This window comes from Heloderma suspectum, chromosome 4 (assembly GCF_057233095.1).
Source record: "Heloderma suspectum isolate Gila_16-S chromosome 4, 16-S_ref, whole genome shotgun sequence".
Classification (NCBI taxonomy): Eukaryota; Metazoa; Chordata; class Lepidosauria; order Squamata; family Helodermatidae; genus Heloderma; species Heloderma suspectum.
This window is the reverse complement of record NC_139461.1, coordinates 225,258,259-225,281,906: the sequence shown is the minus strand read 5'-3', so window position 1 is coordinate 225,281,906 and position 23,648 is coordinate 225,258,259. Positions and strand designations below refer to the sequence as shown.

General features: G+C 41.5%; 2 protein-coding genes across 10 annotated transcripts in view; both read right to left on the bottom strand.

Annotated features, from left to right (window-relative positions):
• Window positions 1-346, bottom strand: part of CDCP2 (CUB domain containing protein 2) — a 53,081-nt gene extending 52,735 nt beyond the window's left edge. Inside the window, exon 1 of the mRNA XM_084852432.1 lies at window positions 221-346. Within this exon, the coding sequence (XP_084708558.1) occupies window positions 221-332 (112 nt within the window). The 5' untranslated portion in view covers window positions 333-346. The remainder of the gene's footprint in view (window positions 1-220) is intronic.
• Window positions 347-395: 49 nt separating this feature from the next.
• CYB5RL (cytochrome b5 reductase like) overlaps window positions 396-23,648 on the bottom strand; it is a 33,421-nt gene continuing 10,168 nt past the window's right edge. For 5 of the 9 annotated variants that reach the window (XM_084852441.1, XM_084852438.1, XM_084852437.1 and 2 more), the window contains 4 exons: window positions 21,130-21,217; window positions 18,157-18,261; window positions 11,602-11,805; window positions 1,305-9,606 (listed from right to left, as the gene is read on the bottom strand). In XM_084852441.1, the coding sequence (XP_084708567.1) occupies window positions 9,403-9,606; window positions 11,602-11,805; window positions 18,157-18,261; window positions 21,130-21,217 (601 nt within the window). In that variant the 3' untranslated portion in view covers window positions 1,305-9,402. The other 4 variants (XM_084852434.1, XM_084852435.1, XM_084852442.1 and 1 more) reach the window with 3 other exon arrangements.

Genomic DNA, 23,648 nt, shown 5'->3' with positions numbered 1-23,648 from the left:
CTTGGCCACTAGCTTTCTGTTTGACCTCTTGGGCGTGTCAGAACCAACGTTTGTCTGGGTCAGTTCTCACAAAATGTGGTGAATATCCAGAGTTAAATGCTGTGTGATTTCTGTGTGAAATGTTCATTGCTGAAATGTTCACTTTATTTTCCCCCATGCCCATACTGGACCCCATGTATAAAATGCAGCACACACTATTTTGCACTTTCCCAGGGCGTACCTTGAGATACACTTTGTGGCATTCCACAGGAGTAAGTTGCTTGGGGATAGTTATGAGTACCAACTGCAATCTGGTGTTGCAGGACATTTGTGTATGCAAGGACTGCAGTCATGACACATAGTGCAGACGGGAGACAGTTGTTGAAAGACAGCTGTCACCTATGTTGTTATACACCCTATCATGACAGACAATGCATCTCTTTCATTTATCCTGCCCTTCCTCCAAGGTACTCTGATTGGCATACAAGGCTGCTCCTTCTCCAGTTTTATCCTCAAAGTAACCCTGTGAGGTAGGTTAGGCTGAAAGATGGTGTCAGGCCCTAGGTCACCCAGTGAAATGAATGGTTGAGAGGGGATTTGGACCTGGGTCTCCCCACTCTTAGTTTAACACTAATTACTTTGCCATGGTTGCTCTCACGCGTAGCCTTGTGAGCAGGACTCCAGCTACAGCCATGTGTTTGTGTCTTCCATATTTCCTCTGCCAGGCCCACATGTGGCTTAAATCCCTTTCCTGATGGGATGAGGGAATACTTTTTCTTATACTCCTAATTTATTTTTTTGGGGGGGTAAAATTTAAAATTTGCTTTTTCCTTTCAACTGAGATGCTCAAGGCATATAACAAAACATACAAAATGAACTTATCAATAATCCAATAATTAAAACAAGTTCTATAACAGCACATCAACACTAAAGCAGCATTTAAATCCCCTAACACACCACAACTTAAGCAGCAGAAAAATCAAAGGCTTCCTGAAAAAGTATTCAAATGCCAACAGAAGACAAGCAAAGAGGAAAACAATCTAACCTCTCAAGGCTGAGACTCCCAGGCATGGAGCACTGCCACAGACAAGGCCTTCTCACCTGTTGCCACCAAACTCACTTCAGAAGGAAATTACACAGAGAACAGCCAGTGTGGTGTGGTGGTTAGAGTGTTGGACTTGGACTTGGGAGATCTGAGTTTTAGTCCCCACTCAGCCATGAAGCTCATTGGGTGACTTTGGGCCAACCATTAACCTACCTCGCAGGCTTGTTGTGAGGATAGAACAGAGAGGAGGACCATGTAAGCCACTTTGGGTTCCTTGCAAGAGGGAAAAAAAGGTGGGATATAAACGTGATAATGATGACGATGATGATAACAACAACAACAACAACAACGAAGGTTGCATCAGCTGATCTTAAAAGACAGGATCTTAAAGATAACCCAGTATTCATTTAAAGGTGCAGTTGTTGACCCAGTACCACTTGCTAGCTGGAAAATCAAATTGTGTTCTAAATCACAGAGATGAGAAAATCAGTATGTGATGCCTAAATGGCATTATATACTATGTTTGAGTGATGAAATGCACTATGATGTACGGCAGCCTTCCCCAACCTACTGACCTCCAGATATGGTGGACTAGAACTCCCAGCATCCCCAGCCAGCATGGCTGCCTGGGGGATGCTGGGAGCTGTAGTCCAACACATCTGGAAGGTGCCAGGCTGGGGAAGGTTCCCAAAATATTGATAGTGAATTTCAATGTTCACAAAAAAATTGTTTGAACATGGAAAACTTCTGGATCTACAAACTCAGAACTCTACATGGCCTTAATCTGGAGGACAATTCATAAGCTTTATACCACTCATGCCTGTTTTTTTTTTCTCCTTAGGAATTTTCATCTCCCAGCATTCCAAACTGCCACTCTTGTATCCATTTAACATCACAGCTACTGATGAGGGCAGAAGCCTATAAGTTTAGCTTTAAATATATTTTGAAATTACTCTGTTGTTAGTCGGTCTTGGTCTTGTCTGTCCATCCAGAGAGCGGGGGGGCGGGGGGAGAGCAGTGGTATGGTGTGTTTGTGTGGGGTTGAACCCCATGGCACACGGACTGAGGGGAGAAGGGGTTCTTTCCCTTACCAGAGGGCATTGCTTGGCAGCAGTGAATGTTCCTGGGCTTCATGGGACTCTATGGTGCAGGTTCTAGACCTGGAGGTTGCTTGGCAGTACTCTGCAAAGGTGCACACTGACGACATTCTTGACTTACTCTGGTTTGCTGGCCACCCACTGGTCTACAGGGCACAGACCTGCCCTGTCCCCTGCATCTGTCACTGTCAGGCAATGGCCACCACTCACTCCTCTCAGCCATCATGCAGTAGGGAAGTGCATTCAGTTTCTCCTGCACTCAGCTTACACTGCTAGTGGTAGTTTCAGGGCAAATTGACACAATCAAATAGCATAGTGAATAAGGCTTTAGTGGATCCATAGAGTATTTGACACTAGCTGTAATGATCAGAGAATCACTTCAGCACAAACCCATAGCTCCATGTCAGAGCACCTGCTTTGATTGCAGAAGGTCCTAGGACCGATCCCCGGCATCTCCAGGGGAGGCTGGAAAAACCCCTGCCTGAAACCCTGGAGAGCCACTGCCAGTCAGGGTCAACAATACTGGGCTAGATGGACCCAATCTGACTCAGTATAAGGCAGCTTCCTATGTTCCTATGTAACCCAACTCAGAAACGCTCCTGTATTTACTGCACCCCTGTTAAATCCAGTTTCAGAAGTACTGACATATCTGATGAAGCAAGCAACTGCTCCTGCACATGTCAAATGTGGCACAACTCAAAGTTTGGGCTTGTGAACTAGGCCTCAGCTTGTCCTTTGAAACATGTATAAGTTAGAAGGTATTTCTTTTCATAACACTTGTCCAGCAGAACTAACCTGTTCCTACACCCTCCTTTCCTAATCAGTTTGACTCAGAATGCAGTATGAACATGCAAAGGCACCCTGATACTAGAATACATCTGAAAGAGTGGTCTGACTGCTATAGCATTTTCCTGTTTCCTAGATGATATAGCACCTTGGCGTTTAGCTTGCAGGTCCGAACCAATAAAAAAAGCAAATCAAGATACCAGACTTACCATTGCATGCCCATCAAAAAGAGCAAATTATTGTAGTTGCTTAAAACCTATGAATCGGGATGACATGAGCTCTGCCCCCTTCTCTCTTGTATATATACATGTCTTTAACCAAGGAATAATATAGGAATTGTGATAATTTAATTGCCTGACTTTTAGCCAATCAATTTTGACCAACCAAATAAGTACTACAGAGATTCAATATTGAATTATAAAATCTGCCACAACCATTCTATTTTTGCCCCTGTATTCTTCTAAAGCATCAGGCATTCAGCAACAGGATTCCTGCCCTATCCTCTTTTAGTGCAGTGCTTATTCTATTTGTCTGGTGTTTCTTCATTCCTTTCTGGCTTGTTTCATGTCTCCAGTTTTCGCCATTTGCTGCACACAATGGATACAATGGTTTTGCTCAGCTGGGGGGCAGGGGCATAAGGACTGCACAGAGGCGCCAGCTGTGACCTGAGCCCAGGAGACATCGTATTTCAGCCCTGTGACACGTTTCACCCTCTCGTGACCTGGTGCCTGCGCTGCACAAGCTGTGTCTTAAAGAGCAGAATTGCCATTTGTCAGTCAGAAGATGGAGGGGGAGGGGGAGGGGAAGGGGAAGGGGCAGGAAGGGTGGGGGGAACTGCTAGGGCACTCTTGCAAGAAGGTGTCTACTTCAATATCTACATCTTGGTGGAATAAAGAATAGGGAAAATAGGGATGGCAGAAAGTAACTTTTGAAGGTGCTTTTATACTCCTTTAAAAAACCCAATCCCTAGACATGCTGCCCACCCCCCTCCACCCAAGAAAAAATAATTTTAAAAACATGCAATCCTACCTCATCTATGCAGAGATTAGGAATAAATGGTAAATTCTCTCAATGAAGAGAAATAAATAGGAGGGTCCCACAGGGATCTGCATTTGGGACCAATGCTTTTCAATTTGTTCATAAATGATCTGGAATTAGGAGTGAGCAGTGAGGCGGCCAAGTTTGCTGATGATAGCAAACTATTTAGGGTGGTTAAAACAAAAAGGGATTGTGAGGAGCTCCAAAAGGATCTCTCCAAATGGGAGAATGGGCATCCAAATGGTAAATGCAGTTCAATATAAGCAAGTGTAAAGTGATGCACGTTGGGGGCAAAAAATCCCAACTTCAAGTATAACCTGATGAGATCTGAGCTGGCAGCAGCTGACCAAGAAAGAGATCTGGAGGTTGTGGTGGACAGTTCGATGAAAATGTCAACCCACTGTGCGGCTGCTGTAAAAAAGGCAACCTCCATGTTAGGCATAATTAGAAGAGGCATAATTGAGAATAAAACTGCCAATATTATATTGCCCCTATACAAATCTATGGTGCGACCACACTTGGAATACTGTGTACAGTTCTGGTCAACACACCTAAAAAAAGATATCGTAGAGCTGGAAAAAGTGCAGAAAAGGGTAACTAAAATGATCAAGGGGCTGGAGCATCTCCTCTATGACAGGTTACAACAGCTGGGATTGTTTAGCTTGGAAAAAAGGAGGGTAAGGGGAGACATGACAGGAGTGTACAAAATTATGCATGGTGTGAAGAATGTGGATAGGGAAACATTTTTCTCCCTCTCTTAATACTAGAACCCAGGGTAATCCCATGAAGCTGATTGGTGGGAGATTCAGGACAGATAAAAGGAAGCACTTCTTTACACAGCGCATAGTTAAACTATGGAATCCGCTACCTCAAGATGTAGTGATGGCCACCTGGAGAAGGCTATGAATGGCTATTACTCTTGATAGCTATGTGCTACCTCCAGTATCAGAGGCAATATGCTTATGTACACCAGTTGCTGGGGAACATGGGTGGGAGGGTGCTGTTGTGCTCATGCCCTGCTTGTGGGTTCCTGGTTGACAGCTAGTTGGCCACTGTGTGAACAGAATGCTGGATTGGATGGACCTTTGGTTTGATCCAGCATTGCTCTTATGTTCTTATTGTCTGGGAGGCACCTAAAAGCTCAAAGTAATCTGAACTATTTTGATGCACTGACCTAGAGGGGTACACGAGTGGGAATAGTGTTTTGGATGGGTATTTGTAAACAATATGTTAAAACTCCCAAAGCATAAGAGTGTCAACAGAGGTTGGAAAAAGTTGGCATGATCTGTAGCCAGCACCACCCACATTAAAGTTCGTGGAGTTTGTCTAACAACTTGCAATAGCTTCCAAGAAGCGTCAATGTGGGAGTCTCAGAAGAATCCACAAACCTGTCCCACTCTCCCCTGCATACTCCCAAAGATTCTTGAGGGAAGGCATTCTGGAGATCAAAGTAGGAATTGGACAGAATTTCATGTGTCATTTTTTTATAAGAACTTATCAAAATTTGCAAATTTCTTCATAAATGGGAATAAAAGAACGAGATTCAAAAAAACTGAACATGGGAGAAACTGAAAGATATGTCCATCCAAGCCCAGACTTTGAGTGCTTAGCTCTTAAAAGTCTGGATTGGAATCCCTGTGCATTCAACCATGTTTGTGATGCTGAATTAGTGTTGCCGCCTCGTTTTTTCTGACAGGCTCTTCATCTTTAACAGCTATAAGGCAGGCAAGTACAATGTGTTCCTCTCCATGCTGGTAATAGCTGTGCCTATTGAACTTGGCTGGTGCAGGTATGTGAGAATTTCATTCAGTTCATCATTTGTTCTGAATTAACCCAAATCCACAAATTTCTTCATAAACAGGACAGAAAGAACGAGACTAAAAGTTAAAACCTGGCAGCAAGTGAAACAGACAGATTTATCCCTCCCTAGTTTAAAGGGGATGCCAAATCCCACTGATGAGTTTATCACTTTTTGAGGGGAACCTCCTGGCTTCTGCTAGCCCTCTGGCCTAATATCCTGTTCATGCTTTCTTTTCTTGTCCTTTCAGATTACCTGTATATGGGCTGGATGCCTGGTTATGAATCACAAAGAGTGCTTTTCCTGTGTACAATTGCTTTGACTACTTTCAGCCCCTCTGGGCCTTCTTCGGACTTTTCCTCTTACAGCCAAATCCTATTGTCTTCCTAACATGTCTGCTACTGCTTGTACCAACACAGGCTAGTTACTATCTACAAATAACTAGCAGCACTGAATCAACACAGGAGCAAAGTTAAAAGAACATTAAATCCAGGAACTATGACATGCTTACTACTGAGCCCAAAGCAGTTGTATGGTGCCTCCACCAAGCATAACTTCAAGAAAATTCTCCTAGTACTTATGCAGGAAAAAGCACCACCCAGGATGTCTGAAAGCCTAACTAGACAAAATGACAGAGACCTGTGGTTGGAACTCCTGTCTTTCTAAATTTTAGCAAGTAAAAACGGTAGGGGGAAAGGGGATTTTGATGCGTTCAGCTGCCCTAGGGGAGGAGGCTTAATCCTTTCCCCCCAAAGCCACTTTACCAATGATAATGTCCTCCCCTGAAGCTGATTTGCCTTGGTAGGGTAAACCTATGTGTGTATATTTAAATAGTTAAGCCCTCCTCAATATTTTCCTCTACACGTCCAGTGAATATGTGGAAGGGGAGGGGGACCATGCCTGCAGACTGCACCCTGACCTATGCGATCAGATGAAGGGGTGCTTTTCACATGTTCAGCTGAAGGCACATAGGGTGTGAGGCCAGCACACGTTGTCCTGCCTCTTCTCACACATTCAGTAATCGGAATGCTTTAGTAACAGGCCAAAACTATTAAAAACGCAAACCTATGCATGTTTAGACAGAAAAACGTCCTACAAGTCCCAGCATCCCCCAGTCAGCATGGGTAGGGCCCTAACGATTGTGCTCTAAGTAACTGACTGTGTTGCACTGGTGTAAGGACACTAATGTACCATCCTGTCCCATTCATACATTCTCTCCAGAGGATAGGATTAGGCTGCAAGATTCAAATCTTCCTTGTAAACAGGGAAGACTGATTATCTTAATTTTTCTGTTATTCTGCAAAGATTTGGGGTTATTTGGAAAGAATCAAGGTTACATAGTTAGGGCATTACATTTCAGGATAAACAGTGGAAACTCTTCCTCACTCCATTATCTCACCTTCAGATAGTAGTAATTCAGTTTTGATTTCACTCTGTCTTTTCAGTCCACATCAGTGTAACCCTGTGGAAATTATACCCCCTTTTATCTGCTGCTTGATTACCCAAATGTTTCCCATGCTTCTGAGGCTATTCAAATAAATTGAGTTGCAGTGTATAAGAAGACATTTTTACATATTACTTACATTTTAAATGCCATAAGAAATGACAAGAGCAGTGTGCTATATTTTTCAACACTGTGTAGATTTGACATTTTTAATATGAATAGGTGTCAGTAGCTTACATATTTGACTGCAAATACTTTCCAGGTTAAAACATAGGGTGTTTCCAAATGGAGGGCTCCTAACTGTACAAATCAAAAGGCATTATACACCTATTCTGTCCTCCTTAATGGATTTTTTCTGTTAAGGAAAAAGAAGATGCGGTGGAAAAATACAGGAGGGTTACAAATGGAGGATCTTGTCAGGATCCACTGCAAAATTCAAAGTTGAGGCTGGGCAATTGCAGGATAAAAGCCTTGTCTGGAAGCAGCACCCTTAGTCTCACATATATTATATTCACATATGAACATGAAGATGCACTGTAGTGAGACAGACCATTGGTCTACCTTTTAAGATTCTTTTAAGCAAAGTTGCCACAGACTGAAGCTGGGAATGCAAAGCATGTGTTTAAACACTGAGCTATGACTCCTCCTGTATACAGGAAACAAAGTTTTATAGATTTTTTTTTTTGTTCTATGCTGAGAAAAACAGGACATTATGGAGCTTGGGATATTTTTTCCTCAAAGTAGCTTCTATGACTAAACAAGACTCAATGCAATTTTCCATTATGTGTATTAATTAGATCAGACTAAAGGTTCAGGTTTCCTTGGTTTAGAGATCAATATTCCTCCTCCTGAAATAGATCAAATTTAGACTTTATAAAATGAAGGTTTTTCCATCCCTTATTGTACTGCAGATTCTGCTATCTGAACTTGAATGGTAACTAATGGATCCTGGCCACAATTCAGCAAAAGTCTAGATTCCATGCCACTGCTCTCAATGGGACTTAGTTATCACAGTCTTTTGGTGGATTTTGTCCTGTCATTTAAAAAAACCCACAACTGATGAACCAAAATAGCAGCCACTTTGGAGACCTAAGCTATATACACAAAATATAGCTTTGTTCTTTTTTTCCTACAGCTTTATTTAGTTGTGTATAAAAATTACTGCATTGCTAAAAATAACATCCAGGGTGCAATTTCACAATTTTCTTCCACCTTTAAGACTCAAAAATAATTTCACCATAAGAAGGAACGTGGGGGTTAAAAGGCTCTGATATCAAACTAGGTGTGATCAATATATGGCTTTCAAGTCTCATGCAGCCCCAAAGCTTCCTGTGTGAGAATCCTAGACATCATGAAAAAAGGAAATTGAGATGCTAGCACACTCAAAACATTCAAAACATGAGTTTTCATATGGATAAAAAGCTTAGAAACAAAAACCCTGATACCTTTGTTATTCCAAATGCTTTGGTGACCTGACTCAAGAATACTCACATGTGGCTTTTACAAAAGACATGGGCAGCACCACAGAAGACAAGGCTCTGAAGAGGAGGCAAGCTTCCCAGCAGAGTGATCATGAAGGCTGTGGTTACTGCATACCCAACAGTTTAGACTTCTACAGTGTTGGTAAGTTGTGTCAGGGCTACCATAAGCAATCCAAATAGTCTCTTGGGCAAGAATATTTTTTTTTGGGGGGGGGCAATGTAATAGTGTGAGATCCACAATATTTCCCTCAGGATCTTTTACCATGAAACAGAGAATGTTGGTAGAGCACAACTCTGATTATGTAAAGCTGCACTCAAAGAGTGTTGTACTTAGGCTTGTCTGCAACATGGCAAGAGATCCATTCCTGTAGTGCATCTCTTGGAGCATGTGATTCAGTTGCTTGGCATGTAAAAATGTTGTGGCCTAGCCCTGACTGGTGTTGGCTACTGGAGGATTCCAGTAACAACTATGATTCCAAGAGCCTGTCTGCTGACTAGGATGAGTATCTTCTCAAAGGACAGCGAATTATATCAAGAATAATTTGCTGCAAATGAGACTAGACTTACATCACTAGTTGGAGTCTCTGTTAATAATGGGATTGTTTGGAAAACTCACAGTACACAGAATCCGCAAACTTGGATGGATTAGCATAACAAAGTATTTTTAAAAATCCAACCTGACCAAAGGTATATTACTATTATTTGTAGCAAAGATGTTGTTTATTTAAGGCACTTTAAAATATAAAATATGACTTTTCTTCAAGACCAATGGCTTTCAAGTATCTCTCCATATCTTCACTAAATGTCACTGAACCACATATGAGTACAAAAGGTCGCCTTGTACACGTGTTCATTATATCCTTAATCATGTTTTCATTTATTCGACCCATGTGTGTATTTTCTCGATAGCTCAATGGTAGATTTTCAAGTGAATGTTCCTGAAGAGACAAAAAGTACAATATGCTTAGTACTAAATTTATTAAGAGTCAAAATCTGATGCCTGAGAAGACTTCATCTCAAAGTTCATTATGAGGAATCCACCCATATTCGTCCAACATTCAATTGTTAGATTTTAGGTGGATTTTCTTTTTAAGAGAGGAAGCTTTAATTTACAACAATCATGCTATTCTTTGTGCTAGAAAAATATACTATTCAATGGCCACATACAGGTCAAGTTAGGTACAATTAACCTAGCTGGATTGGGGTCAATGTTTTTAACTCCTTTTAGACCAGGGGCATTAAACCTCTTTCAGCTCAAGGGCCAAATTCAAGTTCAGAAAAGCTCTCAGGGGCTACATTTACCAGTGGTGAGCAGGGCTGAAAGCAAAATGGGTGGGACCAAAACACCAGCATATTTTAGCTTAAAGCTCTTCCTGCCAGTAGCTAAGTCTTAAGAGTGGCATTTCAAAGTTTTAGAATGGGGGAAAAATTGTGCAAAAGCCAGGAAACCACCAGATGATTGGTGATTGGGGGAAAGGGGGTGTGGCCATCTGCAGAAACCTTGAGGACCAGATTAGGACCTCAGGCAGGTTGGGGTTGGCCCACATACTACTGTTTTAGACCACTGGTAGAGAAAACGAGAAAGTTCTGTTCTCTTGGCTAATTCTCAATGAATGGATGTGAAAGTGCAGAAAATATATTTATACAGGTTAGAAGTTCTGTGGGTTTAATTCTAAAAGAGGGACTTTGCCACAAGACTGCAAGCTTGCAGTTTCAACATGCACATTTTGGTGTCCCTGCCAAACCATTATTTGAGTAGGTCACTTCAAGAATATAAACCAAGTCCTATGATCATAGGATGGGTAATCGGAACTATCCCTATTTGTGCTATAGGCCCATTTGTGTTATAGGATATGCATATATTTTATATGTTTGTAGGAAGACACAGAGGGGTAGAGATGAAATGTGTTAGAGCAAATAGGATAGAGAACTGTATCATCAGACGAAAGTACTGAGATCAAATGGCTGTTATGCAAAAGATGTTTGGTTTCTTGAACCTTGTAGCTAGGGACAAATCTGATCCTGTGATCAAATAAGATTCTGAGCTGCTCCTATGCTTTCCAAAACTAACGTGAGAAAGCCCCTTTTGTGTTTGCCTAAGCTGGGCATCAGGCAGTAGGCAGGCTCTTTTTGTTGCCAAACCTGACTTACTAGTCTGCAGGAAAAGTAGTTAACCACCTTGAGCCCTCAGCCCTTTTGTTTAGATAGATATGTTTAGGATTCATTGAGTCCTTGTAGCTAAGGAAGCCAGTGTGTTGAGCTTATTTCACCTCAACACTTATACTCCATATCACTTGGAATCTAGTTTGCAGTAATATGTAAAGGAAACAAATTCAGGCAGCCTTAATCCATGCTTCACATTCTGTTTCTGAAGATTAGCAGTTCTTAATCAGAATATTAACATCCAAACTTAGGCTTCAGATTCTATGGCACATTTATCCACTGAATGTTGACCACAGCTCCTACAGTTGCTTTGACCACCTCTTGGGGAATGCTCCTCATTCCCCAGGTGATTTCTCATTCCTTTGCAAATAGACAGAAATTTTACTCATTGGCTTGCCCACCAGCATTTCTCTTGTAAAGGAAATCATAGGAAACTGCTTTATACTGAGTCAGACCACAGCTCCATCAAGCGCAGCATTATTTTCACAGACTTGCAGCAGCTCTCCAGGGTCTCAGACAGGTATCCTTCCCAGTCCTACCTAGTGATGCTGCAGAATGAACTTGTGACCTTATGCATGAAAAGCATGTGCTGTACTACTGAGCAAACAGAACAAAATTGTCCTAAGCTACAATTCTAATGTGGGATTGTCAGGTCTGAGCCATTGCAATCCCATAACCTGAAATTTCATATACCAAATGAGGGGATGTTGGTTAGACTGTCAAAGAAGCACAGAGGGAAAAACCAATAAAATTCCCTATTAGAATATTACCTGGCTTAGTACATAAAATGTTCTTATGTTCCAGAATCGAGACTGTTCTTGAAGAAGAGACTTCATGTAAATATTTCCAAAAGTCTTGAAGCAGCCCACTAGGGTTACAAATGTTTCATCATCCTCATTTCCTGTTATATACTGAAGGATAGGAAGCATTGGTGCTAGACCAGTACCAGAAGCAAGCATAAGAAGTTCTCCATACTAAAAAAAATTAAGCAGAATGGCAAATGTCTTTTAGTAACTGGACATGGAAAACATTAATACATACACTGAATTTATGATGCCAGTCTATTATTTCTAACATATAAAACCTTTAATAGCTTGGGCTCTGCAAACTCCGGTACTGCCTATTCTAATCCCACCCATTAATGTGAACTCAGGCTGGCTCTACATGGCAATGGAATGTGAAGTGCTTTCATGTTTAATGTGGATTGTCATGAAATCGGCTTTGGTCCATTAGGGACATACGTAGCCAGCAAAACGGAATATACAGTACCTTAAAATGCACGTTCACAGGTCACACTGCACATCGATCCTCCTTACTTTGAGGTCGTGTGGGGTGAGTCTTGCCAGTTGCACTGAATGTCATCAAACACGCAGATGCTGCTGAGCAAATGAGAGGCTTGTTCCTGCCACTGTCCACGCTCCCCTGCTCAGGGAAGTTTGGAAGCACTGAATTAAGCTTCCATAGTTTAACCTCATACCATTCCCCTCTCATCCAAAACTGGGATATTGTGAAAGGTTAAAGAATAAAACTGCGCTTTTATGAATGGAGAAAACAGGCTGCATTGTATGAATGAGTCAAGCTGCTATCCTGACACATTGGAATTGTGAAACTGCACCTTTAAGAAAGGAGAAAAAGGGCTGCATTCTATGAATGAGTCAAGGCTCTAATGGGAAAGCAGCCCTACTTGGGGGAGGGGCCTCCAATATTCTCAATGGGGAAAAGATGCTACAGAGGAGGTGGTGGCAGAATGGTGGCTCCTTACAGTACCCCTTTGGCTCAATTTCTCACCTCTGCTCCTTACATCTGAGTAGACCTGGTGGGCTATCAGCCTAAACCCTCTCCCGACCAGGCAGACACAGCCCTAGGCACACCAGCATGCAGGATTTAATTCGGGTGAATGGGCCACACTGCAGCTGAAGTGCGCAGAAGCCACATTTAAGGTAAACTATGCACTGAAACGACTTTCAGAAAATGCACGTTTTAGAGGGGAAAGTGGCGGGGTGGCTCTGAGGTGGTCATGACATCATGTGGCCTGGGAAGTGGCAGGGTGGCTCTGAGGCGGTCATGACATCATGTGGCCTGGGAAGTGGCAGGGTGGCTCTGAGGCGGTCATGACATCATGTGGCCCGAACGACCCTGAAGCGCTTTCCCTCTGCTGCAAATCACACGTGTAGATCTGGCCAGACTGGGGGAGGAACACCCTAAGGTTAAATGCAGCTTGTTCTCATCATACTAAACTATGGTTTATCAGGATGTGTGAATGTGGCTACTGAGTTAAATAAACAACATAGAAAAGCCTCCTTTATTACATTTCTATACCACCCAATAGCCAAAGCATTTTGGGCGGTTCACAAAAATTAAAACCACAAATTACGGCATAAAAACAATATAAAATATAAATGCTTAAAACTAACTACAAAAATACAACTAGAATAAAACCCAGCAGCAATGCAGAGATTTAAAACACAGTAACAGATTTAAAACAGCAACGCTAAAAGATTAGAACACTAAAATGCTGGGATGATGTTAATGAACAACCAATTTGATCATTTCTCAAATTTGAATATTAACACTTTACCTATGAAATATAGGCATTTCATCTTTACCTGATAAAAATAAACTGGTATAGTCTACCCAGTAACTATCAGACTTTGCTTTGTACAATCAATCATGGGCATTTCATTTTTGTTTGCTATTTTGTTTTTGTGCAAAGGCAAAGTGAAATAGAAAGGAATAACAATAGGAAGAAGAACAGAAGACTAAATTGCCCAATCTACAGGTTTCTGTGTTATCATACTTAACTCACAAACTATCATGGCGGTTTTCCTTGCATGGGAATATTTTAAAGACATTACCTCTATAGGTAAAAAAAAAAAAAAAGGAAAATGTGCAAAATATATGTAGTGCAACAGATAGGTGCAAGGCCAGGTTGCAAGAATGAAATAGTGTAAAATAAAGAACACTGTATTTCATTTAAAAACAATGCTTCAGAACTATTTTTATCTATATGTCAATTTATAGTGAAATCCTAATGAAGTCTCCTAAGAAGTAAATCCAACTGAAACCCTAGGGACTTATTCCTTAGTAAGTGTGCTTAAGACCGTACCCTTTAAATCAATCAGTTAACTGACAGTGCAATCCTATACAGGTCTACGAGCTAAGCCCCACTGAGTTCAGTGGGAGTTACTCCCAGGTAAGTGTATATAGGATTGCAGCCTAAAACTCATAATTAATCAACTAACATTTCTTTAATCGTGTGACAGCTAAGAACTAATTAAACAATTTAAACAACACTGCCGTTGTTCTTTAGGAGCACATCCCCAGTTCACCTATGAATCTGTGGCACTGGCCTTGCCCAGATCCATGGATATTATATGTAAACTATAAATATAAAAATGTGAAGTTAGCTGTGGTCCTCATTCAAGTTATGCTTCCAAGGAGGCCCTCTATGTTGAATGAATTGCTCCAGATTAATGATCTATCTTTATTTTCAGTCAGATTGTTGTTGTTGTTGTTGTTCAGTTGTGTCCGACTCTTCATGACCCCATGGACCATAGCATGCCAGGCCTTCCTGTCCTGCGCTCTCTCCCGGAGTGTGCTCAAGTCCATATTCATTGCATCGGTGATGCTATCTAGCCATCTCATCCTCTGTCATCCCCTTCTCCTTTTGCCTTCAGTCTTTCCCAGCATCAGGGTCTTTTCCAGAGAGTTTTCTCTTCACATTAGGTGGCCAAAATATTTGAGCTTCAGTATCTGTCCTTCCAATGAGCACTCAGGGTTGATTTTCTTTAGGATGGACTGATTTGACCTCCTTGCAGTCCAGGGGACTCCTAAGAGTCTTCTCCAGCACCACAGTTCAAAAGCATCAATTCTTCAGCGCTCAGCCTTCCTTATAGTCCAGCTCTCACAGCCATACATTACTACTGGGAAAACCATAGCTTTGATTAGACGGACCTTTGTTGGCAAGGTGATGTCTCTGCTTCTTACTATGCTGTCTAGGTTTGCCATAGCTTTCCTCCCAAGGAGCAAGCGTCTTTTAATTGCATGGCTACAGTCACCGTCTGCAGTGATCTTGGAGCCCAAGAAAATAAAATCTGTCACCACTTCCATTTCTTCCCCTTCTATATGCCAGGAAGTGATGGGGCCAGATGCCATGATCTTAGTTTTTTTAATGTGGAGTTTCAAACCAGCTTTTGCACTCTCCACTTTCACCCTCAACAAGAGGCTCTTTAGATCCTCTTCGCTTTCTGCCATTAGGGTGGTATCGTCTGCATATCGGAGGTTGTTGATAATTCTCCCGGCAATCTTAATTCCGACCTGTGATTCATCCAACCCGGCATTTCTCATGATGTAGTCTGCATATAAGTTAAATAAGCAGGGTGACAATATGCAGCCTTGTCGTACTCCTTTCCCAATTTTGAACCACTCGGTTGTTCCATGTCCGGTTCTTACTGTTGCTTCTTGACCCTCGTACAGGTTTCTCAGGAGACAGGTAAGGTGGTCTGGTACTCCCATCTCTTTCAGAATTTGCCACAGTTTGTTGTGATCCACACAATCAAAGGCTTTAGCGTAGTCAATGAAGCAGAAATAGACGTTTTTCTGGAATTCTCTTGCTTTCTCCATGTTCCAGTGAACGTTGGCAATTTGATCTCTAGTTCGTCTGCCTCTTCGAAACCCAGCTTGTACTTCCGGTAGTTCTCGGTTCGCATACTGCTGAAGCCTAGCTTGTAGGATTTTGAGCATCACCTTGCTGGCATGTGAAATGAGCGCAATTGTGCGGTAGTTTGAACACTCTTTGGCATTGCCCTTCTTTGGAATTGGAATGTAAACTGACCTTTTCCAGTCTTGCGGCCATTGTTGAGTGTTCCAAATTTGTTGGCATATTGAATGCAGTACTTTAACAGCATCATCTTTTAGGATTTTAAATAGCACAGCTGGGATACTGTCATCTGCGCTAGCTTTGTTGTTACTAATGCTTCCTAAGGCCCACTTGACTTCACTCTTGATGATGTCCGGCTCAAGTTCAGTGACCACACTATCATGGCTATCAGGGACATTAAGATCTTTCCTGTATAGTTCTTCTGTGTATTCTTTCCACCTCTTCTTAATCTCATCTGCCTCTGTTAGGTCCCTGCCTTCTTTGTCCTTTATCATGCCCGTCTTTGCACAAAATGTTCCCTTGATATCTCCGATTTTCTTGAAGAGATCTCTAGTCTTTCCCATTCTGTTGTTTTCCTCGATTTCTTTGCATTGTTCATTTAAGAAGGCCTTCTTGTCTCTCCTTGCTATTCTCTGGAACTCTGCATTCAGTTGGATATATCTTCCCCTTTCTCCCTTGCTTTTCGCTTGCCTTCTTTCCTCAGCTACTTGTAAAGCCTCCTCAGACAGTCACTTTGCTTTCTTGCATTTCTTTTTCTTTGGGATGGATTTCGTTGCTGCCTCCTGAACAATGTTATGGACCTCCGTCCATAGTTCCTCAGGCACTCTGTCTATCAGGTCTAATCTCTTAAATCTATTCCTCACCTCCACTGTATATTCATAAGGGATATGATTTAGGTCATACCTGAATGGTTTAGTGGTTTTCCCTACGTTCTTCAATTTAAGCTGAAATTTTGCAACAAGAAGCTCCTGATCTGAGCCACAGTCAGCTCCAGGTCTTGTTTTTACTGACAGTATAGAGCTTCTCCATCTTTGGCTGCAAAGGACATAATCAATCTGATTTCGATATTGACCATCTGGTGATGTCCATGTGTAGAGTTGTCTCTTGTGCTGTTGGAAAAGAGTGTTTGCTATGATCAGCGTGTTCTCATGGCAAAACTCTGTTAGCCTTTGTCCTGCTTCATTTTGTACACCAAGGCCATGCCTGCCTGTTATCCTGGTGATTTCTTGACTTCCTACTTTAGCATTCCAATCCCCTGTGATGAAAAGGACATCTTTTTTTGGTGTTAGTCTAGAAGGTGTTGTAGGACTTCATAGAACCGATCAACCTCAGCTTCTTCGGCATCAGTGGTTGGGGCATAGACTTGAATTACTGTGATGTTGAATGGTTTGCCTTGGATTCGTACTGAGATCATTCTATCGTTTTTAAGATTGTACCCCAGTACTGCTTTTCCCACCCTTTTGTTGACTATGAGTGCTACTCCATTTCTTCTAAGGGATTCTTGCCCACAATAGTAGATATGATGGTCACCTGAATTACATTCGCCCATGCCTGTCCATTTTAGTTCGCTGATTCCCAAGATTCGATGTTCAATCTTGCCATCTCATGTTTGACCACCTCCAGCTTACCTTGATTCATTGATCTGACATTCCAGGTTCCTAAACAATATTGTTCTTTACAGCATCGGATTTTCTTTTCACCACCAGACACATCCAAAGCTGAGTGTCCTTGCGGCTTTGGCCCAGCCGCTTCACTCTTTCTGGCGCTACTTGGAAATACCCTCTGCTCTTCCCCAGTAGTATATTGGACACCTTCCGACCTGAGGGTCTCATCTTCCGGTGTCATCTCTTTTAGCCTTGTGATACGTTTCATGGGGTTTTCTTGGCAAGAATACTGGAGTGGGTTGCCATTTCCTTCTCCAGTGGACCACATTTTGTCAGAACTCTCTGCCATGACCTGTCCGTCTTGGGTGGCCCTGCACGGCATAACTTATGGCTTCACTGAGTTACGCAAGCCCCTTCGCCACAACAAGGCAGTGATCCATGAAGGGGTTTCAGTCAGATACCCTATGTTAATTCAATCCATGGGTTGAGTTACAGGAATCAATTATACCTAAACAAAGTACAAGAATGAGAAGCACTCTACAACAAAAACTGTATTTCACATTGTAGCTGAAACAAAAATTTAGTGGGCAATGAGTTTCTGTCAGCAGGAAGTCACAACATATGGAACACAACAAAATCAGCATAACATAAACCAGCATGAACATAAACAAAATCAGCAAATTAAGAGAATGCCATTATTACATCTAACCCATTACATGAGTTGCATATAGCCCATGGTGGCTTCTCTAACGAACCTCTAAAGTTTCCTCCACAATGCCCAGTTCACACGATCAAAATAAGCCACCCTACAACACCCCATGGGTTATTTGAGGATTGTTTACCCCTCCAACAAGCCATGTTACCCAGGTTCGGATGACGTGACAAGCCGCAGCCAGGAGGTAATTATGCAAAATGCCTTTTCAAAACCCTGACAAGTTAACCCATCAATGATCCTTATAATAGGAAATTTGTCTAATGATTTTTCCTTCTTTCCTGATACCAACCCTCCCGCCCCCCCCATCCCATTCCTTTGGCCATTCGCAACTTATTATAGGCCTTACCCGATTTGCTGTGTAAGGAAAGCCTCCAAATGGTCCTCTCCAAAACACTGCATCTCCTTCTTTCCAGGATTTTACATACTGTGACATTAGTCCAGTTTCATAGCACTTGTAAAAGAAGAATTAAGTAAATAAGTAAGTAAATATTTATGAAGTGAGATAGCCATAGCTAAGGTTGCTATGTTTATACTGGTGTTACTCCTATGCCTTTGGCATAACATACAGAAATTAACAACTTCCAGAAAGGTGGCTCTGACAAATGGGAATCTGCACCTCCAACCCTGTGAGGTAGGATAGGCTGTCTATTTATGGATATTTCCTGCCACTACCCATGTGATTAATAGTTCTTAGCCAAGATGGATGGGAATCCTATGGAGAAGGATAGGTCCATTTTCCAGAGCTTCCTTTGATCTCTGTGAAAACCAGGTTAACATGTATGCCAAGCAGTCTAGCACATGAGTGAGAGCAACCGCAGGCTAGGCAAAAATTCCAGCTTCCAATTCAGTATGTTTATTCAAGCACCAAGGAAAGTTAAGTCCAAAAATGGTTAATTGCTTTTAAATAAAATGGAACATAAGAGTAACACACCAAAGTAGTTTGCAGGTGGGGGAACCTCGGACTCTGCAGAGTTTAATCTTGACTCTTTGCCAGTCACTCAAAGAAAAAAGATTTCACAAACAAAGGTATTTCTATGGAGGGTCGGGACTCCCACAGAGAGGTTGGAAATTCAAACTGACCAATCAGTAGCCTGAGAGGATGTTGATCATGCATCTTTCTGCATGTACCTACTTAACATAACATCATGGGGTGGGAGATTCAAACCTCAGATGTGGGGTAACACAAAGTTTGTTACCTACAGGTGCCTGGACATGACCTCTGTTTAGAGACATGTTCTAGCATGATGAGGGGTTTGTCACAGCAGCTACATGAATCTGTTGCAGCAAAACCAACTAAGGGCACAATCCTTTTAGGCAGAAAAAAATCCTACAACTCTCAGCATCCCAGAGTTGTAGGACGATGGCCTTGTAGGCCCCTTCCAACCCTACTATTCTATGATTCTATGGCTTTTTTCTGTCTAAACATACACAGGATTGCGCCCTAAGAGTCTTGCAGCACCTTAAAGACTAACACATTTATTATGCCATAAGCTTTCAAGGTCTAGACTCTACTTCATCTGATGTATCTTGCTTTTACACAGAAATTAAACACATAGAGCTTTTCTTATCACTTATCTTAATCCCAAGAGAAATTTCTGCTGCATGTCAGACTGTTGTTAAAGGTACAGGAGCAGCATTTCTTAAAAAATGTTGGCAACTCTACCCATAGTGAGAAGGCAGATGGGGATATTAAATTAAGGATGTGGAGAGTCAAAACCTCAGTTACTATGTTTCCCATGCAGTGAAATATTGGTTGCAGGGGAGAGAATGCATTTAGAACTGAATAGGTTTTTTCCTCATTCTAATGGAGAAATGACCAAACTGGTTTATAATGAAGTCTTGTAAATAGAAGAGAAGGAGAAACTCCTGGAGGGAAAACCTCTGTGTGAGGTTTTACACCAAAAAACACCATAACATTATAGAATCACTCAAAGGGAGGGTTAAGCACAGAAAATCGCCACTCACTCGCACTTAACTGTAGTATCACAAATTCAGTGCCATAATCATGGGACACAGGGGTGTCTGAACAGCACTTGGATTGCATAGAAATAATAATAATAATATAGTACTTCCAAAAATTGCCTGAATAGTGAGAAATACACTACAATCTGCAGAGCAAGTTATACAAATGGGTGCTTTGCGATGGGTGTTCCATCTCTTTTGTTACTGCCAGAGAATAACTATAGTTCCCTTTGGGATGAAAGGTTATATATAAAGGGAAGGTGTTATTACAATCATTACTACTATTATTGAAATGCAAAAGTTGTGTGTAATAAGCAAGCATATATGAAACTTCACAGTCAACCTATAAAGGTAGCATTAATGCAGTTGAAATGTAGCATTTCCCCCCTTCAATCGCCATAATAATGATGAAATGATCCTCCCACAAGTGTCTTATAAAAGCCATACACACCTCAAAAGGAGTATAATTCATGCTCAAACTATCACACAATCAATGATAAGACTCTGAAAAGCACACACTCCTGGAGGGTGAACAGAGGGCAAAATGATGGTTCTCTGTGACCTGCCTGGAAGATCTAGAGCTTGAGGTTTCAGAGTTACAGTGAAATATGTCTTCCCCTGAGAAGGTGTAAATACAGATTAAAAAGATATTCTTCATTTTGATATTTCTAGGCTCATAATCTGTGCCAATCCTTAAGGTTTAGCCAACATTCCTTCTAAATATAAGTACTCAAAGGCTTCAATCAATAACTCACTTAATCCCATAGAGAAATCATTTAATTTACTCTGGAGAACTGCCTTATGGACTGATTGATACTGACCCTAAAAACACTTATGGCTGTCTTACTGCACAGAATGACCTGCACTGTAGTTACCATAATTGCCTGCTGTGGAATAGGTCCATCTGGTTACACCGCCTGTTAGATAGAGTAACAATGCAACTGGTTACTTGCACATGTACATAAGTTTATCCAATGTTGATGGCTCTGTGGTGTCCAAAATGTCTTTATGATGGTGCACAGTTCAGTCATCTTCATCCCTATAACTCCCCCCCTCCCAATTTCTGAAGTAGAAATGGAAAGCAGCATCAGTGTGTGTGTTTGTGGGGGGGGAGGGACAGGGAGAAAGGATCACAGCAACTCAACTTACTCAGTTTGGTCACAAGGTAATGTCAGTAATACCTGGACTAACTTGCGTGTGGGAGAGAGAATTCACATATTGATTAGGACTAACAAGCCAAATCTTTGACTGCAGGCCTCTAGTTATTAAAATACAAAGCCAAGCACTCAGCTGGCACACAAGATGACACAGTTCCTACGTTAAACTGTTAATCTATAGAACAAAGACAGCTATTTACCTTTATTAAAACTTCAAAGTACCCTTCAGTATTCACAGGAGTAATTGGAGTGTAGGCTCTCTGAACCTCCAAACCATTCACTGGTCCTCTGAGGAAGGGGGGAGAGAGAGAGAGAGAGAGAGAGAGAGAAAAGATAAAGGGAGGGAACCCAGATTTGAATCCCTGACAATTCTTATCAGCAGAGTACTGCTCTCTCAGCAAAGGCTGAGCCTGAAAAGCACTGCAGGTATCCTTCCTCTTTCCCCATGGGCTGTCCTTTGCCAAGCCAGACAATAGATAATTCCCTCCCATTTTGCAGTGAAATCGCAGAGATCCAAGGCACTGAAATAACCTCAGATTTCTCTCTCACACACACAGCTATACCTCCCTCCTTAACAATCCTTCCCTTTCCTGGGGCCAGATGAGCTACAGAGCCAACCTAGCTATTTTGTGTGATATAGCTATGCTGCTCACAAAGGAAGGGAAATAAAGAACTCTACTGGGGAGATGTGGGGCGGCGGGGGGGAGGACTATAAACAGTTTGAGGCAAAAATGGGATTTCATCTTGAGTCTTTACAGTTGTTTGAAAAGAATAATTAATTTATGGAAATAATAATAACAAATGACACCCCATGCCTGAAATCCTGAATTTGAGAGTACACTCAACTGGATTTAGAAAGAATAACTAAACTATTGTGCAAATTAGATTTATCTCATCGATGTTCTGCAGAGCTCAATTTCATTTTATTTTATTTCACTTCATTTATTATATTTCCATGCTGCCCCATAGCCAAAGCTCTCTGGGTGGTTCACAAAAATTAAAAACCATTTAAATACATTATATAAAGTATAAAACCATTCACATAAAACAGATAGCACACACAACAACATATATCTAAAACAATTTCAAACAATCTAATAGGACTACTCCTGGGCTTAATGAGGAATAAGCAGATGGAATACTGCAACCAAGCCTTTCCTGTCAAAGTTCTTGAAGTCTTCATTAAACTTTTATTTGTTGATATTCTCTCTTGGTTTGCACATCATGGCAGCAATTCCTGGGTTGTTTAACCCAGGAATTGTAGGGATGAGCAGAGCACATGAACTGCATGCTTGTTGTTTCTGCTTTTAATTAATAACCCAGGAACACCCCATTCTTGGGTTGTTTCATATGTGAACCCAGAAACTCTGGATTCTTTATGTGTTAAACAAACTAGAGTTAACCCAACAACAAACTATGAAAAACTGCTGGGTTAACTCTGGGTTGTTTAACCCATAAACAACCCAGAGTTCCAGGTTCGCACAACACAAACCAACTCAGGTACAGGGTATTCTTAGGTTGTTAATTGAAAGTGGAAATAACAAGAGCTTAGGAGGCAGTGTGCTCATCACTTCACTCATCCTTGGCAATTACTGGGTTAAACAACCCAGGAATTCTGCTGTGATGTGCAAACCAGGTCATTAAAGTCCACTTTCCATGTGACAGTTACGTACAGGCATTCTGAAAACAGAAAGTGGCAGATGATGTACTTCTTGGTAACAAGAAAATGTCTGTTCTTTGATACATCAGATTATAGTGGTTAAGTTACATAGCATGAGACAAGCAGATGGCCCAGAAGAACTTGAAAGCTTTGCAAAATGCATGTTCCAAGCTCTCATCTGATATCTATTGTCATTTTCTGGATGCAACCCTACTTGCTTTTTCCAAAATGTGGGTGTGGAAATGCTGTGTTAGAAATAGCACTGAATAGCTAGTCAGCCCACCATGCTGTTATTTAATCAGTGAACTGCAGAAGCCAAAGCTTCTGTCATGGTGGTGGTGATGACATTAACCCCATTTATAGAAATTGATTCAACCAAAGTCATCTTAAAAGCCAGACAATGGGCCAGTTCAAATGAACAACAGTTACCATGGGTTAATTTATCTGAGAGTTAATTTATCGTGCTGGCCAGCTTATGGATATGCAAGCCCCAGCCAGGGCTTGGAGTGACTTGTTGTGTCGTCCAAAGCCTGGCGGGGATTATTTCAGGATATTGCAGGCCTCACATAACCTCCACTGCCTGGGTTTGGATAACACAACAAGCTATGGCAACCCTCAGCTGGCATATTCATAATGGTGGATGGCATATGCTGCAGTGCCCAAAGGGTTAATTAACCCACTATGGGGCTGTCATGCCATCTGAACCAGGTCACTGACTTGAGAAACCATAAGCAGTATCCAATGGTACTCCTACTTAGATTAGGCACATTCACTTCAATGGGTCTACTCTGAGTAGGAGTACCATTGATCCTGCCCTATATATCATCTGTCTTCTACTATCAATCAATTCCAAAACAACTGACAACTTTTCATTTCAATACAGTCTATTCTATTATTAACAATGAAGATATGTGTAATATCTAGCTATCAGAATTCACTGAGAGGGTTCACAGATTACAATAAGAAACTCTAACTTATCATTTATGAGCAGAGTTCTCATAAATGCTACCTGATCATTCCTGCTACCAACAGGAGTGGCTAAACAAACCACAGACCTTC